Source organism: Tursiops truncatus, chromosome 1 (assembly GCF_011762595.2).
Source record: "Tursiops truncatus isolate mTurTru1 chromosome 1, mTurTru1.mat.Y, whole genome shotgun sequence".
In the NCBI taxonomy this organism is placed as follows: domain Eukaryota; kingdom Metazoa; phylum Chordata; class Mammalia; order Artiodactyla; family Delphinidae; genus Tursiops; species Tursiops truncatus.
In genome coordinates, this window is record NC_047034.1 from 44,295,226 (window position 1) to 44,318,866 (window position 23,641).

The following is a 23,641-nucleotide window of genomic DNA, read 5'->3' on the forward strand; positions in this document are numbered from 1 at the left end:
CTTTTAAATTGTTATAATTTATATTATTACAGAAGTATACTTCCAGCTACTTTATGTGGAATAAATAAAATAAGTTCCAGAGTAAATTGTATATAATCCAACATAAATCATTCGTAGGCTATAGTAAATAGTTACTCAACTGTTCTGAGAAATTCTTGGGGATCGTGAACTCTGGTCTAGCAAATCTTAATAATTCAGAAATTGAATGTTTTGAGTTCTGTCTCTACCTAACATGCACACAGAGATATTTAGTATATATGCACACATCCATTCATACTTTAAATACTCTCAGTGAGACACTAACATTATTAGAAAACAGTCTTAACTTTCTCTTTGTATGAAAAGACTGGTCTTGTGTCTGGATTGAAATACTATTTTAAAAAACTTAGATTTCACTGAATGCAAAATTCCAGGTTAGAAAAGTATTTTGACAGACAGTATGCTCCAATATATATGGACCCCTGGGGAGAGCAGGCATTCTAGAAGCCCTAGTTAAGATCCTCTTTTACCACTCCTTCCTGATACGTCAATAGTTAAATTAAGGCTGTTGTTTAACATTGGACACATAGTATAGTACTAGGATTGTTTCTGGTGACATACCAAAGACTTGAAGACTGTAATGTTTATTATCCACCCCAGCTCTGTTGGAGGCCACACAAGTATACACAGCATCATCAGACACCTGAGCTCTCACAATCCTGAAAAACAGTTTGACCCAACGCTTCGTAATTTGATCCCATTCAACATATACAAATAAAACATTTGTGATAATACAAAGATTAAGGAAGGGAATTTATTTTGGGAAATTTTAGTTATAAAGCTTATAACCATCCATCACAAAATATAGATGCCTCCAATGCCATTTATTCGACAGAGCCACTGAAAATATAACACAATATGAGAGGTGAATAGTTTTCAAATACATATTAATAGAGAATGATGAAAATCATGAAAATCACGATTGTAGTAAGCATCTTCCTACCATTTTGCCATATAGTTTTAGCTATAATAGTTCTTCAAAAAATATATGATACATGTATGTCTATGAAAGACCTATTTTATACAAACTTACTAAAACATGAGCATTTAAATAAAAATAATAAACCATGCCAAACATATTTGCTATCCCCCCTCTTCTAAAAAATTACTGAAAGGGAAACAAAAGTAAAAGCTTAGGGAAAGACATTTTAAAAACATTATTTAGATGAAGTTAAAGTTACAATCACAGTAACTTTGTCTAGCAAATCATACACAATAAAAGCTGACCTGACAACTTGTCCTCCAGACAGCAACCGGACATGGGAGGAGAGAGGTAGAGGAAGTCCATTCTTTAGCCAGTTTATCTGTGGTGGAGGCATCCCTGTGGCTCTGCATTCAATATTTATTGAAGTATCCACCAAAGCCATTAGTTTCTCTGCTGCTTCTTTATTACCCCTAATTGCAGGTGGAACTACATCATATAGAAAATGAGAGAGAAGGGGGTGGGGTGGAATGGGGTGTGTATTACCAGTTCCAATCATTTCAACTACATTTACCTATATTTCTGCCTTGTATCCCAAAAGGAAACAACAAGGACATCACATTTTAGAAATAAATGCTTCAGACACCTACTGCTGGACCTTCATTTCTTCTGATCGATTCCTAAGGCAGCATAGTCAAAAGAGGGTGAAATTTCGTATTTACCATAGACGTTCAAGTTAAAAATTCGGTCTTCTTCTCCAGCAGGATTAGTAGCAACACACGTGTATTTTCCCATGTCAGATGGGAGGGCTTCGTAAATGTTTAATGTGCTGCCATCTGCAGTCACCCTATAGAAAAGATTATATCAGAGGCACTGAGATGATATATATGGAGCTATTCTGGAAAACTCATTCCAGATTATTATATTGTTTAAAAAAAATCACCCTAAAATGCATCTTCATCTTGGATATAATGGTTTAAATCTTTTCCACTAAGTACATGGAAGCCTGTTAAAGTCAGAGCTAGTGAAACTGGTAGAGATTTCAAGCAACCAGCTAAACTGCTACAGTAATGGATCTCATATATCCACTGCCTCCTTATGAGAAAAAAGGAAGTGAACAAAATCAGGTTAGGAACTTTTCTATCCGAATCATGGGCAAAGACATGTTTTTCTCAGAGATAGAATGTTTTGTCCTTAGTTATCAATATAAGGCTGGAATTAAATGAAAATTATAAAAACTGTGGTATAAAAATTGAAGAATGTTACAGTGATAAATTAAAGTGAAAAATCTGGCTATAAACAACTTACTAATACTCTTAATGAGAAGGAGCAGGATAGAATAATTTATTTAAACACTGACAACAACTTAGTATTTATGTATGGGTATAGTTTGCAAAAATTTTTCTAATTGCTAAAGCTTTTCCTTTTATTTACATAATACTGTATACTAACTATACAACTAGGTTATCAATGATATCTAAATTAAGATTATTGCATTATTGATTCTCTTCACACACCATTAATTATCAAATAAAACTTCCTGTGTTTTACAAAGAGATTAAATTGCTATCTACAGTCATTCTTACAATAGTGATTTTATTAGAGTCTCCCAGTGTCCAAAGTAAATACTCCATTTCTACTATATCATGTTATTAAATATAATTATTGAGAATTACAATCTTATTATCTGGGTCTATTTTATTTTTTCTTTTTCAAACTATGAATTTTAAAATTCCATGAGTTTAACCATATGAATAAACAAAAAGCAAGTTGCCATGACCAAAGGAAAGTAGTAAGCTGACTTTGGAAAAATACTGTATTTGACTGACAAATTGGCCCATTTACAAACCTACACATATTGTGTAGCTGGGAACAAATAATAAAGTGGATATAAGAATAAGTATATGTGGGATCTTAATGTGAGAGGAGAAGTAATAGATCCCAAATTCCTCGGTACAAATATTATCTTATAGATCTTGAGGTCCCACCAACTATCTAGTACTTGGTTTAGAATAGGGTTGATATCAGCTGATTTAATAAATAACTAAATATTTAACTATTCAGAAATGTCCACACCAGAGAATTGAAACTCAAAATGTACCTCTAAGCTAAAACATTGTTTGGCAATTTACCTAATCTTGTAGAGGGGACAAATGTCTAAGTTTTAACATAAAACGATTTCAAAGAAAATAACATTTATCTTTCTTTAAATTATGTATATTCAATTCATTGATTAGAAAATATACTGCAAACCCTTAAATTTAAAATAGTGGTTCAAAATGATAAAGTTTGCAATACATTTAATTAATGCTTTCTGAGGTATATATAATTCTTTGAGTAATTATAATTATTCTGGTATGTGTATATTATAGGGCTTTGTGATGAAATGATATAGTAGAGTGTAGAATTCTGCAGTGTCCTTCAAAAGGCATTTGTTGTTGAAAGTAGCAGGAATGCCTTACCACATTATCATTCCATCTCTATGTGGTTTGTGGCGTGAAGTGTCAGCTGAAAACGGGATTTGCACATATCACTATAGGAGATGAACCAGGTTATGATGATAGTATCTTTTCTCAAAATGAGCCAAGCACTATGGCATGTCTGGTGGTTTGGTGATTTCAGGACACAAAATTATATCTAAGAGATGACTGATGAATCTTTTGTAGGATGAAATTGGTTTGATGTTAGCAAGAAAGAATTATTTTATGATGTGGACTTTGGTATAAGTGTTCTGAAATTAGAGGAATAAAATCTACAACAGTTAACTAACACTTGCAGGAATGAACATGTGAGGAGATTTTATAACACAGAGTTGATAAATAAGGAACACATACACACACAGACAAATACTTTTGAGTGATTCTCCAAGGAGAATATCTGTGTCCAGCCCTCTAAAACTGTAGAACACATTACAATTAATGATGCAGAAATTCTTTTCACACATACCGAATTCTTTCTGTTTCACTGTTAGTTATGGGCTTTCCATCTCTAAGCCACTGAATAAGAGGGGTAGGAATGCCATTTGCATTGCAGACCAGCTCAACATTTTCCCCAAGAAGGACACTGACTTCACTTGGAATCTCAGCACCAGCAACATTTGGAGGAACTTTGGAGAAAAAATTGACTTTCATTAACAAGGCACAAGAATATAAATTCTAATGAATGCAACAGAATCATAGAATAATATGCCATTTTTATTTCACATTCTTTCTAGACTGTGGTTCAAGATCAAACTCTTGTTATTGCCATAAATTATTTTTAAATGAGGAATAGGTAGAGGAATCACTTCAATATTCCTGTTATATTGTAAGTTGGTATAATTATTTGCTCATGGTGGTTGGTGACATATCTACCTCATGGGCACCCCTCCTGGCCAAACAGAATCGCTCTTAGATTAAATCCTCAATAGATAGCTCAGAATTAATACAGTTCAGGGGAATCTGTTTTATAAAATTTTGGCATAAACATCTGAGAAAAGTATCTAAGTTGGTTAATTCTTTCTCTATTTAAATATTATTTATTCTGAACGATAGGTTTATTATTGGTTTCAAGATTTAATCATTTCTATTCCCTTTTTCTAGCCATCTTTGTTTTTCACCTTAATGATTCATTTAAGAAATAGTGTGTACTTAAAAGCTTTTGACAGAAAAGGAAACCATAAACAAGATGAAAAGACAACCCTCAGAAGAAGTGAAAATATTTGCGAACAAAGCAACTGACAAAGGATTAATCTCCAAAATACACAAACAGCTCAGGGAGCTCAGTATCAAAAAAAAAAAAAAATCCAATCAAATAATGGGCGGAAGACCTAAATAGACATCTCTCCAAAGAAGACTTACAGATGGCTAACAAACACATGAAAAGATGCTCAACATCACTAATTATTAGAGAAATGCAAATCAAAACTACAGTGACGTATCACCTCACACCAGTCAGAATGGCCATCATTAAAAAATCTACAACTTTGTTATACAGCAGAAAGTAGCACACCATTGTTAAGCAATTATACTCCAATAAAGTTTTTTTTTAAAAATCTACAAACAACAAATGCTGAAAAGGGCATGGAGAAAAGGGAACCCTCTTGCACTGTTGGTGGAAATGTAAATTGGTGCAGCCACTATGGAGAACAGTATGGAGGTTCCTTAAAAAACTAAAAATAGAACTACCATATGACCCAGCAATCCCACTACTGGGCATATACCCAGAGAAAACCATAATTCAAAAAGACACATGCACCCCAATGTTCATTGCAGCGCTGTTTACAATAGCCAGGTCATGGAAGCAACCTAAATGTCCATCAACAGAGGAATGGATAAAGAAGATGTGGCACATATATACAATGGAATATTACTCAGCCATGAAAAGGAATGAAACTGGGTCATTTATAGAGATGTGGATGGACCTAGAGACTATTATACAGAGTGAAGTAAGTCAGAAAGAGAAAAACAAATATTGTATATAACACATATATGTGGAATCCAGAAAAATGGTATAGATTATCTTACTTGCAAAGCAGAAATAGAGACACAGACATAGAGAATGTATGGACACCAAGGGGGGCAAGAGGGGGCTGGGATGAATTGGGAGATTGGGATTGACATATGTACACTACTGATACTATGTATAAAATAGATAACTAATGAGAACCTACTGTATAGCTCAGGGAACTCTACTCAGTGCTCTGTGGTGACCTAAATGGGAAGGAAATCCAAAAAAGAGGGGATATATGTATACATATAGCTGATTTACTTTGCCATACAGTAAAAAATAACAACAGTATTGTAAAGCAACTATACTCCAATAAAAAATTAATTAAAAAAAAAGAAATAATGTGTACATACAACTCAACAACAAAAAAACAAACAACCCAATTGAAAAATGGGCAGAAGACCTAAACAGACATTTCTCCAAAGAAGACATACAGATGGCCAACAGGCATATGAACAGATATTCAACATCACTAATTATTAGAGAAATGCAAATCAAAACTACGATGAGGTATCACCTCACACCAGTCAGAATGGCCATCATCAAAAAGTCTACAAATAACAAATGCTAGAGAGGGTGTGTAGAAAAGAGAACCCTCCTACACTGTTGATGGAAATGTAAATTGGTGAAGCCACTATGGAGAACAGTAAGGAGGTTCCTCAGAAAACTAAAAATACAATTACCATATGATCCAGAAATCCCACTACTGGGCATATACCTAGACAAAGCTATAATTCAGAAAAGTACATGCAGGACTTCCCTGGTGGCGCAGTGGTTAAGAATCTGCCTGCCAATGCAGGGGACATGGGTTCGATTCCTGGTCCGGGAAGATCCCACATGCCACAGAGCAACTAAGCCCATGCACCACAACTACTGAGCCTGCGCTCTAGAGCCCGCAAGCCATGACTGTTGAGCCTGTGTGCCACAACGACTGAGCCTGCGTGCTACAACTACTGAAGCCCATGTGCCTAGAGCCCATGCTCTGCAACAAGAGAAGCCACTGCAATGAGAAGCCTGAGCACCACGACGAAGAGTAGCCCATGCTCGTCACAAGTTGAGAAAGCCCGCGTGCAGCCACGAAGACCAAATGCAACCAAAAATTAAAAAAATATATATATATATTAAAAAAAAAGATACATGCACCCCTATGTTCACAGCAGCACAATTCACAATAGCCAAGACATGGAAACAACCTAAAGAAGATGTGGTACATATATACAATGGAATACTACTCAGCCATAAAAAAGAATGAAATATGCCATTTGCAGCAACATGGATGCAACCAGAGATTATCACACTAAGTGAAGTAAGTCAGAAAGACAAATACCATATGATATCACTTATATGTGGAAGCTAAAATATGACACAAATGAACCTATCTATGAAACAGAATCACAGACACAGAGAACAGACTGGTGGTCGCCAAGGAGGAGGGGGGGTTGGGGGAGGGATGGAGTGGCATGCTGGGGTTAGCAGATGTAAGCTTTTATATATATTATAGAATGGATAAACAATAAGGTCCTACTGTATAGCACAGAGAACTATATTCAATATCCTATGATAAACCATAATGGAAAAGAATATTAAAAAAAAATGAATGTATATAGATGTATACCTGAATCACTTTGCTGTAGAGCAGAAATTAACACAACATTGTAAATCAACTATACTTCACAAAAAGAAATATTGATTAAAAAAAAGAAATAATGTGTAATAAAAATATTGACAGTAGTATAAGACAGAAATACATTTTAATTCTTTCTAAATAATTATAGTGGTGTGCTGGAGGCAGCTCATACCAGCTTGCAAGAGCCAGGTTTGCACATCTTTCCTGCTCCATGTTTGGTGCCATCATATCCGTACCTTGAAATGGGCCACTGTGGGAATACTTACACCACAGAAACCGACAAACGATTGGTTACAAATCAAGACCTTTTTGTCTGCAGAGTCAACTGTTAAACGTTTACCAACACATTGCTATATAATATCTCCAAATCTCATTTTAGTCGTCCAGAAGATGATAATATATCAAATTTGTACAATTTAGAAGTTGAATCAATAAGAATGTAAATGAGACATCCTATAACAAGTATATAATATAGGAAAAGTGCAGACTAGGCCCTATGTCTATATACAATTTCTAGTCCTAAGACATATATAAAAAGTCTGGCAAAATGTTTGGTCATACCACATACCCCATGATTGGCATCTATTATTATTAGGGCATTAAACGTAATTAAACATGCAATTTCTGACACTGAATCTCTGAATAGCAGTTTTTCCCTTTTTACTTCTGAAATCTTAAAGCATCACTAATAGGAGAAACGACTATTACTCATAAACATCTTAATTTTTCTTTAATTTCAGTTTTTAGGTGATGGGTTTTCACTAATCTTATTGTGATCACTTTGCAATATATACATATATCAAATCATTATGTTGCACACCTTAAACTTATACAGTGTTATATGTCAATTATATCTCAATAAAACTGGAAAAAAAATTCAATTTTCTGGAGTTAGCTTTAACAGAGCATGCAACAGGTAGATAATACATATTCACAACTGCGTTTATAACTTATGAGAAATTCTTTTCAGTAACTATAATAAAATTGGAAAAAGCAAGCATTTCAACTTAGTTTCAAGTTAGAGTTCCATTTCAATTTAAACATTAGACCAAAAGTAATACCCCAAAGGTTTGCTGAAAATCAAAAGGATGCAAGTTCTCCCTGCAGTGCTCAATTCTATGCTGGAACATAGTAAGTGTTAATTAAATATTTCTTGGATGAATCAATGCTCCTTATTCTCAAACCAAAATAGTATAAGATTCATGATTATTTAAGCTCACCTAATCCTTGGCCAGTAATTAGAACATATTTAATATCTTCATGAGATAAAACTTATCTATATCAATAGGAAGAGACCTATAGGCTTAGCATCAAAATAAGTTATTCCAGTTTTAAATAAACAAGTAATTCAATAGAATATATACTATAGGAAGGTAAACATTTCAGGAAACATGAAAAAAAAGAGATTTTGAAATTTCTATTCTTTTCTCCACATTTGTGTCCATTTTCATGAAAATACTATCTACTGGCAAATGTAGGACAGAAAATTGACAGTATTTTTTGTTTATCTAATGATATTTTGTAAGTCAAATCATTATGCTGTGCACCCTAAAATTATACAGTTCTTTATATCACTTATATCTCAATAAATTGGAAAAGAAATAAAATATCCAAAACATGCAAAAAAGAGATATTTTGAATCAATTATAAATGATCTATTTAGATGTACACTTATTTTGTACTACAGAGAGAATGTAATAAAGAAACTGAAGACAGATCAGAGTGTACCACACATACCTTGAATTGAAAGAATGTAATTTTTCTGTGCTTTGCCCTCCATATTTGATGCAATGCATGTATAGTTTCCACTGTCTGAATGCTGAGACCGGGCAATTTGGAGTTTGCTACCTCCCGACAAAATATGAACTTCAAGTGAGTCAGAATTTTCTAGAGGTAGAAACAAAGCCAAACAAAACATAAAAAAGCTTTTATTTTAACATCTCTACAAGCCACTGTAAAAATGTCTTTATGTGACAAATGTATTTTTTTAAGTTTTCCCCTTGTCCTTTGATCCTTTCATTACTATTTATTCTACTTCCTTATAAAAGAAGAAATTAATAAAACTTTCTCTCCAGTAAAATGGAAAGGAGAAAAATCTCTGTCAAGTGAAGAATCCTTTTGTAGGGCTTCCCTGGTGGCGCAGTGGTTAAGAATCCGCCTGCCAATGCAGGGGACACGGGTTTAAGCCCTGGTCCGGGAAGATCCCACAGGCCGCAGAGCAACTAAACCCGTGAGCCACAACTACTGAGCCTGCTCTCTAGAGCCCGTGAGCTACACCTACTGAAGCCCACGCACCTAGAGCCTGTGCTCCGCAACAAGAGAAGCCAGCACACTGAGAAACCCGCACACCGCAAGAAAGAGTAGCCCCTGCTAGCCGCAACTAGAGAAAGCCCGCACGCAGCAACAAAGACCCAACGCAGCCAAAAATAAAAATAAATTAAAAAAAAAAAAGAATCCTTTCGTAAGTTTATATTACAGTACATTAGGCTTTATGAACTAAACACAGCTATGTGCGTAATACTGAAAATGTGCTAGTTTATTAACCTAGTGAATCAAGAGCAAAAGAAAACAATCATAAAAAACTGCACAGCTACATTACCTATGGGTTTGTGGTTCTTTAACCATGCTATCATGGGAGGTGGGATTCCAGTGGCATCACATGTTAAAGTCACAGGATTGCTGATTGTCTCCACAATGACTTCTTTTTCAGGCCCTTCAATACTGGGTGGCACTGTAAAAAGACAGAAGAAAATCATGTGTCCTCATTAACTTAATTCAGGATACTTTCTGGCATTTGCATATCTGGGGGAAAAAGACTTATATTAGAGGCAGATGCTCACCATATACATTGAGGTGGAAATTTTTATCATCCCGTCCTGCTACATTTATAGCTCTACATACATACTGGCCTGTGTCAGATACCTAAAAGAAAAAGATACTATTGTATGTGCTCCATTAAGTTATAGATGACCAATCACACCGTTCGAGTGTAGATTAAATCATCAGTCATCTTTATGCTTAAATGCCCCAGTCCTAATTGCCTTCTACAATCCTGCTTTTTTTTTAAATGAAAAATGAGGATAATGGCATTGATGATGTTATTTTTTACATGAAAATAATTTTTCACTGTAGTAAGGGGAATATGCAACTTCCAATTCTCCCTTCCATAATCCCGCCAAGGAGTCATGACACACAAACAAGAATAAAAGATGCACCTCAGCTTTCGTGATGTGCAGCATTTGTCCATCGGCCAAAATCTCCCGCTGAGTAGACTCTGTTAGCATCCGCCCATTCTTATACCAGGTGATGACTGGAGGTGGGACAGCATTCGATTCACACTCCAATGACACTGAGGTGCCCTCTCTTACATTAACTACAGAAAGAGATTCGCTGCCATGATCTTTAATGCTTGGGGGCACTGAAGGAAGAAAATAAGAACAGAGGATTTTTTTTTTTCATAGAATGCTCAGATAGAAAATATCTAATACCAGTTTAAAAATGAAAAAATCTTATGAAAAAAGTAGAAGCAAACCGTAAACAGTCAGGGCAACTTTTTTCTTGCTTTCACCAGCTTGATTGATGGCTATACAAGTGTATTCACCACCATCAGATACCTTGGCCCGGATAATTTGTAAAGTTCGACCACCTGTGGGCAAATAGTTTGGTACAGAGGTTGTTGTAATAACAACCTAATCAATAAGATAAATAGCAAAATATATTCTTTCCCTTAGAGGAAAATCTAAGCATAGATAGAAGCATATAGAAGCATTTCATATATAAAATGAAAGAATTTAATCAGTTTCCTTTGATCCTTTCAGTACTATTTATTCTACTTCCTTATAAAAGAAGAAATTAATAAAATTTTCTCTCCAGTAACCAAACATGGATAATAGAACTGTTTCCTATAGATTCTAGTGAGCAAACCATAATTGTACTAGAGTCAGTATATGTCAACAAGTATTTCTGGGTTTAAATCTCCCACAGTGCAGAAGTGGCTGTCCGTCTGTTAGTCTATCTACTGATATTAATCTATCTTCAAGGAGCTTTAGGATCGATTGAAAACAACCAGTGATTTTATCCAATGAAAGCACTATTCGCTAGTCTATCACCCCCAAGTAATTGCTAAGCAGCTCTGTTCCTAAATTTCATAATTTCTTGAAGTAGACCTTGTTACTGTACATTCCCACTGAAATCATAGAGTCTTTACAGTCTTATCCTAATGGCCCCAAATGGCTGAAGAGAGGCATTTAATGTGAACAAATAAATGCAGCAAGACAAAAGTTTGGAAAGAGACTCAGTTGCAATGCCATTTGTATTAAATAAAGAAAAATGAGAAAGTGTTGCCCACTTCATAAAGAGTTCTAAGTTCCTTACCGGGCACAATGAGAGCATTTGTGTTTAGCTTGATAGGCTGTTCATTCTTGAGCCAGCTGAGATCAGGAGGTGGAAAACCAGAGACCTCACAGGTCAAAGAGATGAAATTGTTCACCACAACAGTGAGATTTTCAGGGTTAGGACCAATGACACTTGGAGGAACTACAATAGTAAATATATTAAAAGTGAAATATATTGGTATTAATAGTAAACATATTAAATGTAAAAAGTGATATTATCAGTAATACATATTCCAATTTATTAATATAATCCCAACTACTGTACTCTGCTAAAGCACTGAGTTAATGATACTGTTAATTATTTACCTTTCTTCTTAGAATTCCCTAATGCCTTCATCAAACTCATGTCCATCAGTTTTGTTTTTCCCAATTGAAACAGAATACTAGAATTTTCAGACAGAATTATTCTGCATTTTATTTGTAAAATGTAGTTGCCAGTTCCTGAGATGGTTTTGTCAATGTACACAGACCTAATACTGCTTTTTATTAAATACATGTGAATATTCTTGTTTTGAATATTATATCCTTAAAGTTTTTATTTTCTTGCTTATAGAAATAATAGACTAGACCTGTTATTTTAGGGTATCTATCAATAAATTATACAGGTTATTTCAACAATGTAAATCACTGACTTTCAAGATAAACAGAAGATTTAAGAAATAAGCAATACAATGGCTTATTGTTCAAAACCAAAAAAGAATTCCAAAAGCAGAAGCAGTACAGAGAAAAAGTAGAGTAAAAAAGCATAAGATTAATAATGCAATGCCAATTATGCATGTTAAAACACACGCAGATGGAATAATAGATTTTTTACAAGAACACATGCACGTGGAAGGAATAACATCATACATATTTGAATGGTTTCTATGTGGGGGGTGGGAATAGGAGCGAGAAATGAGCATAAAAATGAGTGAATACATTAATGAATGAACACATTAATAAATAAAGGCAGAGGTGGGTTTTGCTCAGGCCAATGAAGATAGTAAGACATGAAATAAAGAACACAACTAACGTAACACTCTATTATTATATTATACTCTCTCTATATTATACTCTGTATGTTATATTATACTCTTTTATATTAAGACTGAGGTCTTAAAATAGCATCAAAAACAAAAGCAAAAGATCAAAAGGCAAAATTGCTTTTTAAATTTTACTATACATGTTTTTTTATCCACCAATTTTCATATTCATTCATCTACTCATTTATCAAATATTTATTAAATACCTACTGTATTTCAGATGTGCTAAGTGCTGATACAGTATGAAAAATATAATAGATAATATCTATAAAGAATTAATAATTTGGTGATAGTGACAGACATTGAACAAAAAGTAACAGCTAACATTTTTTTGAGTGGTTATGCTGTGCCAGGCACTGAACTAAACACTTCATGTATACCATTGGAGGCTCAGAAACCTTATGCGTTAGATACAGTTCTTATCCTCTTATTTATTATAGATGAGCAAGCTGAGACAGAGAGAGGTTAGCATCTTGCCTAAGGTTTCACAGTTAGATACTGGAAGAAACTGGAAGACTGCTGTCTGGCTCTAGAGCCCTGTTCTTAGCCGCTGTCCGATACTGCCTAATAATTACAAGTGTGATGAGTGTGAGTGTCAATCAGAAGAGTAGGGTGACAACAGGGAAATAACCTAGTTTGGGGATCAGGAGGAAGAAGTGACATTTAAAAAGATGCTGAAGTATGACCAGGAATAAGCTAGCGGAAGACAGATAATGGACGGGTCTTTCAGAAAGAAGGCATGGCACATACAAAGGCACAAATGGGGAAAAGAACATGGCACCAGAAGGCTGACATGACCAGAGTCTGAAGAGCAAGGCTGCTGGGGAGTAAGGTGGAGAAGGCAAAGATTAAACGACTAAATAGTATAAAATTCTAGAGGGTCTTCTGGGCATCATTAGAATGCTGAAATAACGGCCTAAGGAGAGGAAAGCAGAGGAGTGGTCTACTCAAAAATTAGCTTAAAAGTTATCAATCTGGCCACAGTGGAGGGAACTGGTGAGAAGGCTAGAAGGGACTCAGAAAGACCAGTTAGGAGACTATTGCTGTAATGAGTGCAGAAGATGATAGTGCTATGCCTAGGATGGTGTCAGAAAGGATAGAAAAGTGAGTGGATCCAGAATATTATGTAGGTAGAATATTTAGGATTCAATGCTTTGGGGGTGAGGTTTAAGGAGGAGGAGGAATCCAGGATGACATTCATTTAACTGGCTCAAACAATGCGAAGATGGTGATTCCGTTTACTGAGACAGAGATCCCTGGAGGAGGAACACATTTCTGGGAAAAGGTAATGAGATCAGTTATATACACATGGTCTTAGAGTGACTATTAGGCATTTGTGTCAATAAGAAGTACATATTTGAACAGAAGCGTCTAGAGTTCCTGAGGCAGCCCTGACTGAAAATAAAAATTTGCAAACTATTCTGCACATAGATGGTATCTGAAATTTGGGAATTCATGAGATCACGTAAGAAAAGAGTGGGAAGAATAAAGTCTAGCGCTTGGAAAACGAAAGTGTAATAGTCAAGTAGAGAAGGAGGAACTAGCAAAGACGACTGGGAATGCGAGACTGGGAAGGCAAGATTATCAATAAGGGGTGTGGGCATCACAAAAGCCAAAGGAAGAGAATTGTTGAAAAAGATAGTCAAATGTTCAAGGATGTTGAATGCTCAGAAGTAAGAAAGATAAAGCCTGAAAATGCCTGTTGGACTTCTGATGTCATTTCATGAATTCAGTGAGCAGTTTCATTGGAGTTGGGGTGAAATCCGATGAGCAATGGTGGGAGGAGTGAGGAAAAGGAGACAGTAAATATATACAGCTATTAGAGAAGGTTGCCTTGAAATGGGGAAAAAGAGAAGGACGCCTCTGAAGAGAAATACTAGGTCTAAGGGAGAGTTGTTTTGGGTTTTTTTTGTTTGTGTTTTTGGTTTTTGGTTTTTTTTTTTAAGAGGCAAGAGATGAGTAAATTTAAATGCTCTTGGGAAGGAGCCAGTGAAAGTGTGAATTTCAATACTGGAGAGGAAGAGAGGAGATTGTGAGATTTTTGACCAGGCGGTCACCAGGGATATAGAGTCAAGTCAGTCTTTAGAAGGTAGAGGAATGCTCCCATCTTGCGTTGTAACAGAAGGAAGAAATGGCAGCATCACATGCAGCTAATATTCTCATTTTGATGGTAGGAATTTGAAGTGGTTTCAGCCATATGCCTTCTCTTTTCCCTGTAAAACAGGAGGTAAGGGCACTGACTGAGTGAAGGTGAGAGGCGACTGTGATTGAATGTTTGTGTCCCCCCAAAATTCATACACTAAAGCCCTCTCAGTGTGGTTGTATTTGAAGATGGGGCCTTTAAGGAAGGAACGAAAGATAAATGTGGTCATAAAGATGGGGCACTCATCCTATAGGATTATTGTCTTTATAAAAAGAGACACCTGAGAGCTTCCTTGCTTTCTCTGTCCATGCGTGCTCAGTGGAGAGGCCTTGTGAGGACAAAGTGGCCATCTGCAAGGGAGAAAGAGCCTTCACCAGAAATTGAACCCTGCTGGAACCTTATCTTGGACTTTCCAGCCTCCAGAATGGTGAGAAAATAAACTCCTGTTGTTTAAGCCATGCAGTCTCTGGTATTTTGTTAATGGCTGCCTGAGCTAAGACAGGGGCCATCTGACATTCAAGAAGGTATGAGTCACTGTGGAGTAGAGCCATGAAGAGGCAGTATAAAGGGCTCATTTCAAGCAGTATCTATGAATTTATAATACCACCAATAGTCCTGACACCAAGAGTTTCTCTAGCCATAGTTAGCTACCTAGGTGCAGGTATGGAATTCAGTGAGAGGTAATACAGAAAAGCAGGTGAGTTTAAAGCCTCTGGAATCAGACTACCTAAGCTAAAATCCTATTTGCCAGGTGTGTAACTTTGGGCGTGTTACTTAGTCTCACTGAGCCTCAGCTTTTTAATCTGTAAAAGAGGTATAAAATAGTACCAACCACCTGGGGTTATTGAGATAATTAAGTAAAATAACATATACAAAACACCTGGCACAGCACCTGGTAGGTATCAAGCAGTCAGTGTGTTGTGTTGTTACATGCAGAGTTGAGCCTTTATTGAGCAGGAGTGCTGAGAAGGCGTGGGCTAAGAGAAGTGATTGATATGCTGGTCCATGAAAGTTAGACTGGATGTGAAGAAGGTAAAGACACAGAGGGTTGAAAAATAACTGAGAGGTCAACAGACTGAAGGTTAGAGTCCAAAAGAAGCAAGCGATATTGTACAGGGAGATAACAAATGGTATGGTTTTAAGTGAAAACAATTTAAACTGTTTCTCTCCTACATGAATTTTCCAATATTTAAGTATGGGTTCCTGACTGCAGGCAGGAGCTCAAGACACTGTTAACCAGTAAAAGAGGAAACCCCCCCTCCTGAACTCCAATTCTCAATAGTAAACACAAGTGGCTTCTGCCTCTCAAGTCAGGCAAGTCTCCTACTTCAGGTGTTTTTCCTATGCATTACAAAGAGGAAATGGATATGAAGGAAATATAATAAAGGAACAACAAATATTTATTTAGCAACTACCATGACTTTAGACAAGGTTTAGGAAGACCACGGTCCGTAAGAGATGACCATTTGCCTACAGCATTTATAATAAAGTTATGGGATAGACGTGAAGATACAGATGTATAAAGATAAAAAGGTAGAATATGTAACTGCTAAAACTGGGGTATTTACAAGACGCTTTTGACCACATAAAGGAGGAAAAATTAATTCTGCCTTGGGGAATCAGGAAAAATGATCAACATTTTTATTTTTCAACATTTATCCTACTGTACTTTACAGATTAGAATACAAATTAGATTACAGATTACTTTAGATTACTTAGATTAGTACAGTATACTTTCACAATGATTATATTTGCTTAATTTATTCTTCTGGGGAATTTATAACACATTTCTTCTATTTTGGTCAGATTTACTCAAAAAAAACTTGCTAAGCACTGGGAATAAAAAAAGGTAAGAGTGCTTCAAATATCTGTTACAGAAACACCAAACATTGCTAGACATCAATACTCCCTATATATCGCACCAAAAAAAGAATATCCATTATGCTAAATAAAAGTCGTTTGAAGGAAGAAATTTTTCAGTAATGTCAAATTTCAGCTATTTCCAAAATGAGCTAGAATTTTGCATATGAATCACATGTTTAAAGAAAATCTTTTATAATAATTGTTCAGCATTTCCAATTTAATATTCTGGAAGCAGCTGTGCATGATGAAAATAAAACTAATTATTTATGGCTGACACCTAACTGCTTTTTTAGCAAAAAGTTAGTATTTATGGAGTGTCTAGCATTTATTGAGAACTTAGAATCTAATAAATAAATTAGGTGTACTGATGGTTTTCAGGAATTATTTAACTTTATAAAGTTACTTTTTCTTCTTCAGGAAGTATATTACATACTGGAGGGTGTAACTCAACATGAATTCTACAATTGAGGACAGAAACTGGTTCCAACAAGGCCCAGTGGGTACATTTTTATGGGTAGAAGAGCTATATTTGGTTCTAACTTCATATAAACTTGTAATCTTTGGGATTTCAAATTGTGATTTTTTTTCTTTTTTTACTTTCAAATATGTAGGAGTAACTATTTTTTCTTAAGGGACTGAAAAATAATATAAAAACAGACTCCCTAAAAGATTTGTACTTTATAAATCGCACAAGCTGTGGTAGAAAGAAAGAAGGGGAAAGGTTGAATGAATGCAGGCTCCACACACTGTTCAAGTTAAAAAATGCAAAATAAGCGTACATGATCTAAAGTACAGTTTTCCTGCTTTTTCAAGCGTACTCTAACAGATGTTTTTGGAACTGAGCTCTTACCATGAACATTGAGGTTAAAATATTTTTTGGCACTTCCAGCTGTGTTCTCAGCAATACACACATACCTGCCGATATCTGTTATTTGAGTGTTTAGAATCTAAGGAAAAAATGAAGAAATTCCAACTGAAACTTTTTTATAAAGCAACTTGTCAATTTTTGAGAATAAACAATACATACTCTTTCTAGCTAATACCAGATAAGCATAGGAAAAAAATTTTGTACATAATAGTGCTGACACTGGTTTTTATTAGTCAGGTCTATCAAATAAATATTTATAAAGATTCCTAATCAGAAAAGGCAAATTTATACATACTTGTATATTGGCTATGAAAAGTCCCAAATCATTCTCCCACTTTCCTATCTACATCCCTGGTGGTGTGACTGTGAAGCTTCTCCCATCAGGGAGTGGAGTAAAGATGGAGAATTTGTGTTGGCCTTGTGACCGGCTTTGATCAATAGAGCGTGATGGATGTGACAGTCTTCCATTTCAAACCTAGACCATGTGCACCCTGCCACCACTATGTGAGGAAACCAGGACTAACCTGCTGGAGGGCGAGAGATCATGTGGGAAGAGTCAGCCTCGTTATTGCAGCTGAGGTCCCAGATATGTACAAGAGCCCAGCCAAGATCAGCAGAGCCACGGATTCAATCCACAGCATGCAGACACTCGAGTTAGCCTTGCCAAGACCAGAAGAATCACCCAGCCAACCAGAAAGCTTGTGAGCTAAATAAATGCTTATTGTTTTAAGTTGTTTGGAGTGGTTTGTTTTATGTAGCAAGAGTTAGTTAATATAGCAGTTATATTTTCTTTTTTTTATTATACAGAAATTTCTGTCCATCTATATATCTTTTGGCTCTAGCCAACAGAAATATTTAAGTATTTAGCTAGAGGTTGTATGAGCATCAAAAAGAAATAGTCATGGTGTTCAGAAGATACTTTGAGAATTAAAGGTTATTTACAAGCAGTGAAACTCATACTTTTTTTTTTTTTAATAAAGAACTCCATGGGATAGGTCCTGTGTTGGATACACTGATGCTTAGATTCTTGGGCCTATACAACATAATTAATATGTTTGGGAAATAATTTCTTAAGTTGCATCCTAACAAAAGAGTTGGTGTTATTTTTACAAGTGCCTATCTTCCTTTTAAGACCCTTGAAAAGAAAAATATAGACATGCCCATTAGTGAACAACAACTCAGGATATTTATGTGGTTTCCATTATTCTTTATCATCAATTCTTTGCCAATAGAGGACAAATTTTAATCTATAGGGAATCTTAAACCACCTAGAATTTAATCATCAGAAATCTGCAATGGAAAGAATTATAATAATTTGGTTTTTATCACAGAGGCCATATTGTAGTAAATTTAGGGGTGTGTGTGTGTGTGTGTGTGTGTGTGTGTGTGTGTGTGTGTGTGTGTGTGGTGTGCTGAATGTACAGATAACCTCTGGAAGAATTCACACAAAACCGTTAATGGTGGTTACCTCTGATAGTGAGAAAAGAATGAGTAAGAAGAATTTTATTTTATATATCCTTTTTATGATTAGTTATTTTTGCCAATATTTATAAACCAAGACAAATTATTTTTAAAAGCAAAAAGACAATTATTATAAAATACAAAGTCAAATAGCTATTTTTAATTAGATTTTTTACTTTTACCTGCAGAATTCTTCCATTAGATAGAAATTTATGATGCTCATCTTCTAGCAAGAACTGCCCATCTTTTTGCCAGGAATTTCTTGGGGTGGGGCTGCCACTGGATAAACACTCCACCAGCATGCTCTTGTTCACCAGCACGGTGACTTCTTCAGGCAGATCACTGTCTGCTCCCTGGATAACTGGCGGCACTAATAAGTGATTGCAACAGAGAGATAATGACAGGAAACAAGGTCTTTTCTAAATTATTCTAGTTTTCTGACAATTTTAAAAAGTTTGGGATAATAGAGGGACAAAAGTTGAAGAGGAATCCATGATTCTGAAGTAACACTTTACACTAATAAATTCGGCGGGGTGATAAATCTGTGTGAATTTGGGTTTATTCTCTTCCCTTTCTTTACCTATCCTGGGCTAACCCCTCCCATAGTTTCCTTTGCATTTAGGTTAATCCCAATTCTTCCCCAATACATCTTGTCTAGTTTCTCTCTCAGCCCCTTCCACGGGCCCTCTGGGTTTGCAAGCACACATGCAAGTGGCATCTGCACAAATTAACAGTTAAGTCTACTTGGTCATCTAGACAAGCCAGGTAAATCTTTAAAGTGTATTTGAAATGTACAGGTTTGGTCTCATTTGCAAGGGAATTGTCTGGGCTACTCAAACTGTGTTTCCCCAGCCTCGGCATCAGTGGTATCACGATAAGCATCACCTGGGAGCTTGGCTAGAAATGCGGATTTGGGGGTCTGACTGAGCCTTCTTTAGTTGGCATCCCTAGGAGAGCCAAAGAAGTTTGTGTTTTAACAAGGTCTCCACGTGATCCTTATGCATGCTAGAGTTTGGGAAGCCATGCTCTAGATCTTTCTACATATATTCATTCTCATTTAAAACAATAATATAGAATCAATCCAGGTTCATGCCCACCTGATGTTAGACTAGTCAGTTATGAAAAAACACATACTATCTGTAGAATTTTTTAAAAAATGGAAATGTTAAACCAGGAATGCATGTGTTGGCTGCTTTTGTAAATGTAGACATTCATTTTCAAAACGAATAATCACTTTGTTTTGTTTTGAAAGCTTAGGTATTTTGTTTTACTCTCTTAAAATGTGCCATATCTTTATCAATCAGTAAAGAATATATGTTTAATGCAGATGCCTTCTTGTAGTATTTGGGTCTCTTCAAAACTAAATTGAAAGTCTATAAGGCAAATAATCAAGGTTACAAGGCCCCATAATAAAATTTCAGTGTTATTTTGAATGCAAACTTTCACAGTCAAAATTATATGATTTTTTGCTGTACTTTAGATAACACAGAATATATAGGTTGAACTGCAGATTAGTAAATAATAAACTTGAATTTCAGATTAAATGAGGCTATCAGTACCTCCACACCATGAAAACTGATCAAATGAAATGTTGGTACATAAAGATTCAATGTTTTCTTGAAAGATTTCAATGTTTCTGGAGCTGAATCATTAGGAGCTACCAGGAGACACACTACAGGCCCAAGGTCTGACCTGTAGAGGCCTCCACCGAAGCTCTTTGCTCTGACCTGCCCTCCAGCTGGATTACACCTCTCAGAATTGTTCTTAGTGGCACTTAGGAGGTAAGCATCAAACACTGTGAAGTATTCCTAATTTAGACAGACTTTGTGGGCTCTTTTTTTTTGCTTTGTTCGTACTTCTCTAAACTCATCTCCAACATGCTTTCCAACTTCCTCCTAATTAAAAATAACAGACTGAAGACATGAACATCTCCCTTTGACAATCAATCCCTAAATTCCATTTCAATTTAACCAAATTCCAGTTCTTCCCAACCTATAATATCTTGCGACTTTATCAGATCCTTCCACTCAGTCCTAAACTAAATTCCTTCCAAACTTAGGTCAAATTAAGCCAGGTGGTCTAAGATATTCCTTCACTGCTCTTGATGATGTTAGCACTGATTTTAATTGTCTTCGTATCACTACCTTGTAGACTTTAAAATCTATGTTGATGACCCATCCCACCCTAGTTTCACCTCTACCCCACTTCAGCCAGCCACAGACTGTCATACCTTGGACCATTCAACATAAACACTTCTGCCCTTTGCAAGTTCATAAGCTCCTTGAAGAAGGTCTGATGTCTACGGTATTCACTGCTGTATCCTCAGTGCCTAGCATAGTACCTGGCACACAGTTAGCGATCAATAGATATTTGTCAAATAAATGAATTTTGAGTTCGTGGGTTTTCTCTATTTCACGTCTTTTCAGGCTTCCTTCATAAGCTGGCTTTTTGTTTGCGCTGAAAACTCTAGCCCTTCCACTCCTCCCCCTTACAATCAATCTATCAGCCTTCCTGCAAGCTCATTTTTCCTCTTCTGCTGCCTAGGTCTCAGAGTGGGTCATTTCAGCGATGCTCTGTCTCACTGCACATGCTATGTCCCTTACCCTCCAGTGCTTCCACAAAGTGTACCTTTGTTACCTTGTGGCACTGCCTCCATGGCTCCCCTCTCCCCACCCTTACGTCACATCATCTGTTTTTTCTACCTCTGATCCCGGGTTAATGAGGGTGGGTGCAGAAAGCCATGACTAAGCCAAATAGCTCCAACTTCAGTGTTTGACTATCACACCCCCCATAGTGGCAATCTCTAAGGTTCTCTGTTTTCCACAGGCCCAAATACCAGCCCTGCCACTGTCTTTCTTGTTCTCATACTTAAGGAAAGGACTAAATACATTTGATATACATTCCCACATATCCCTTCTTACCATTCCAAGGTATGGCAATTCACTACCGTGAAAGGCTAGTTGACCCCTCTCGGTTTCTTGATTGCATTTTTCCCCTGTTCTAGAACTTGCTCCATCAATCCTTGCCCCCTCCTCCCATCAACACACATACTTGAAACTTTAACTCGTCTCTTTCTGTTGGATCATTTTCCTTGGTCTATAAGCAAGTTCAAATCTCTCTTAAATATGTTTTTTCAAAGAAGCTCTCTTCCTAAAACTCTATTTCATCTCTTCCTGCCTCTTCAAAACGTCTTAAGAGTACTCTATATTTGTTTCCTTTTCTTTCTGATTATTTGCTCGATATTTATCCTTTTGTTCTGTGGCTTTGTATCGCACCATACTATACATAAGTTGATCTTCGGAATTTCACTAATGATTTCTTAGTTTAAAATGGCCTTTCCCCCCAGTTTTTATTCTCTTAAACTTACTTTAGCATTCCATACTAAACCCACTTCTTGATAACCTTTTCTATGCCTTGAATAGGTGATATGGTAGTTTACTACTTTTCATTAACTCCCCAGATTGTTTCTCCTCTATTTTCTTTTTCCTGTCTCCTACTTGTAAATGATCCCACAATGATCTTTTATTTTTTTTATCTTCTCCTAAGCTATCTATAACCCTTTCTGTTGGAAATCTCATGCCTTTGAATATCACCTGTTTGTGGATAACTCTCAACTCTTTATTCTTAGTTCGATTCTCTCTCCTGTGTTGTAGTTCCTTATTTTCAATGTCTCATTCAACATCTTCCTAAGTATCTTGGTATCATGCCAAATTCAATACGTCCAAAACAAAATTGACTTCCTTCTTCCCAAGTTATGTTGTTTTCCCAAATCTTCTATTTTTATTGCCCTTGCTATAATTTTCTTAATCACCCAGGATAAAAATCTCAGTGTCATCTGATACTCTCAGATAAGTGCCTAATGCTTCATATCACTTAATCACTTCCTCTGTAAAACCTTTCATACCAACTGCTTCCTATACATTCCTACTGCTACTTCTCTAGCTCAACTCCTTCTCATGGAAGCATCTATTTGTTCCTGCTTCTAGTAGCATCACCTTTCTTTGCCCTTAAAGGTGCAATACTTCTTCTACTCTCAGTCCCTGCATTCATAATATGACTGTGATCCAAGGGTGGAAATATTTATTACGCCTTATCAATTAGGCCTCTTGGCCTCTGTAATTGGTTCAGAAATGGATATGTGAGTCATGCTTGGCCAGTTAAAGCCATGGAAATCCAATTCTGGGACTTCAGTTGTAAATACTGGATAAGAAGAGCTTTCACTTTGGATGTGAAACTAAGAAGATGTAAGATTATAGAGTTTCCGGGGGCCCACTTGCTAATCAAAGGGATTCCCCACCTGAGAGTGATGCTAACAGAGAAAAACAAAGCCAAGAGAAAGAGAAAGGTGAAGTTTGGTGGACCTCTTTTGAGCCATAGAAGTCAGATATGACTATAGCCAGCTGTACTCTGGGACTTTTCAGGTTCATGAATCAGTGATTCTCTCTCTTTTTTTTTTTAAGCTAGTTTGTTATTTGATACTTCAGGAGTCCTAACTAATGTGTTTTCAATTTGTATAAGACAGCTCCCTGGGAAAGCTATCAGTTTCTGATTATCTTTATGTCTCTAAAATGCTAGTGCAACATCATGCAAACATTAGTTCCTCAAAAAACTTTTGCGTGAAAGAATGCATAAAAAACAAAAAAAAAGAATGAAAAACTCACAGAGTACACGGACATCATACTGAAGGGAATCTTCTCCAGCCTCATTCACAGCCACACACATATATCTCCCAGCATCTTCCACTTTAGCCCGGGGAATCTGTAACACTCGCCCTCCTGAAAATATATCCCAATACATATTTTTACTTCTCTAAA

General features: G+C 36.1%; 1 protein-coding gene across 1 annotated transcript in view; it reads right to left on the reverse strand.

The window, feature by feature from the left end:
* Positions 1 to 23,641, reverse strand: part of HMCN1 (hemicentin 1) — a 522,545-nt gene that overhangs the window by 137,266 nt on the left and 361,638 nt on the right. Inside the window, exons 55-67 of the mRNA XM_033853373.2 lie at positions 23,489 to 23,602; positions 19,010 to 19,197; positions 17,349 to 17,445; positions 11,451 to 11,612; positions 10,609 to 10,722; positions 10,292 to 10,494; positions 9,917 to 9,998; positions 9,676 to 9,807; positions 8,814 to 8,963; positions 3,908 to 4,067; positions 1,684 to 1,808; positions 1,267 to 1,450; positions 601 to 698 (exon numbers count right to left, since the gene is read on the reverse strand). Of these exons, the coding sequence (XP_033709264.1) occupies positions 601 to 698; positions 1,267 to 1,450; positions 1,684 to 1,808; positions 3,908 to 4,067; positions 8,814 to 8,963; positions 9,676 to 9,807; positions 9,917 to 9,998; positions 10,292 to 10,494; positions 10,609 to 10,722; positions 11,451 to 11,612; positions 17,349 to 17,445; positions 19,010 to 19,197; positions 23,489 to 23,602 (1,809 nt within the window). The remainder of the gene's footprint in view (positions 1 to 600; positions 699 to 1,266; positions 1,451 to 1,683; positions 1,809 to 3,907; positions 4,068 to 8,813; positions 8,964 to 9,675; positions 9,808 to 9,916; positions 9,999 to 10,291; positions 10,495 to 10,608; positions 10,723 to 11,450; positions 11,613 to 17,348; positions 17,446 to 19,009; positions 19,198 to 23,488; positions 23,603 to 23,641) is intronic.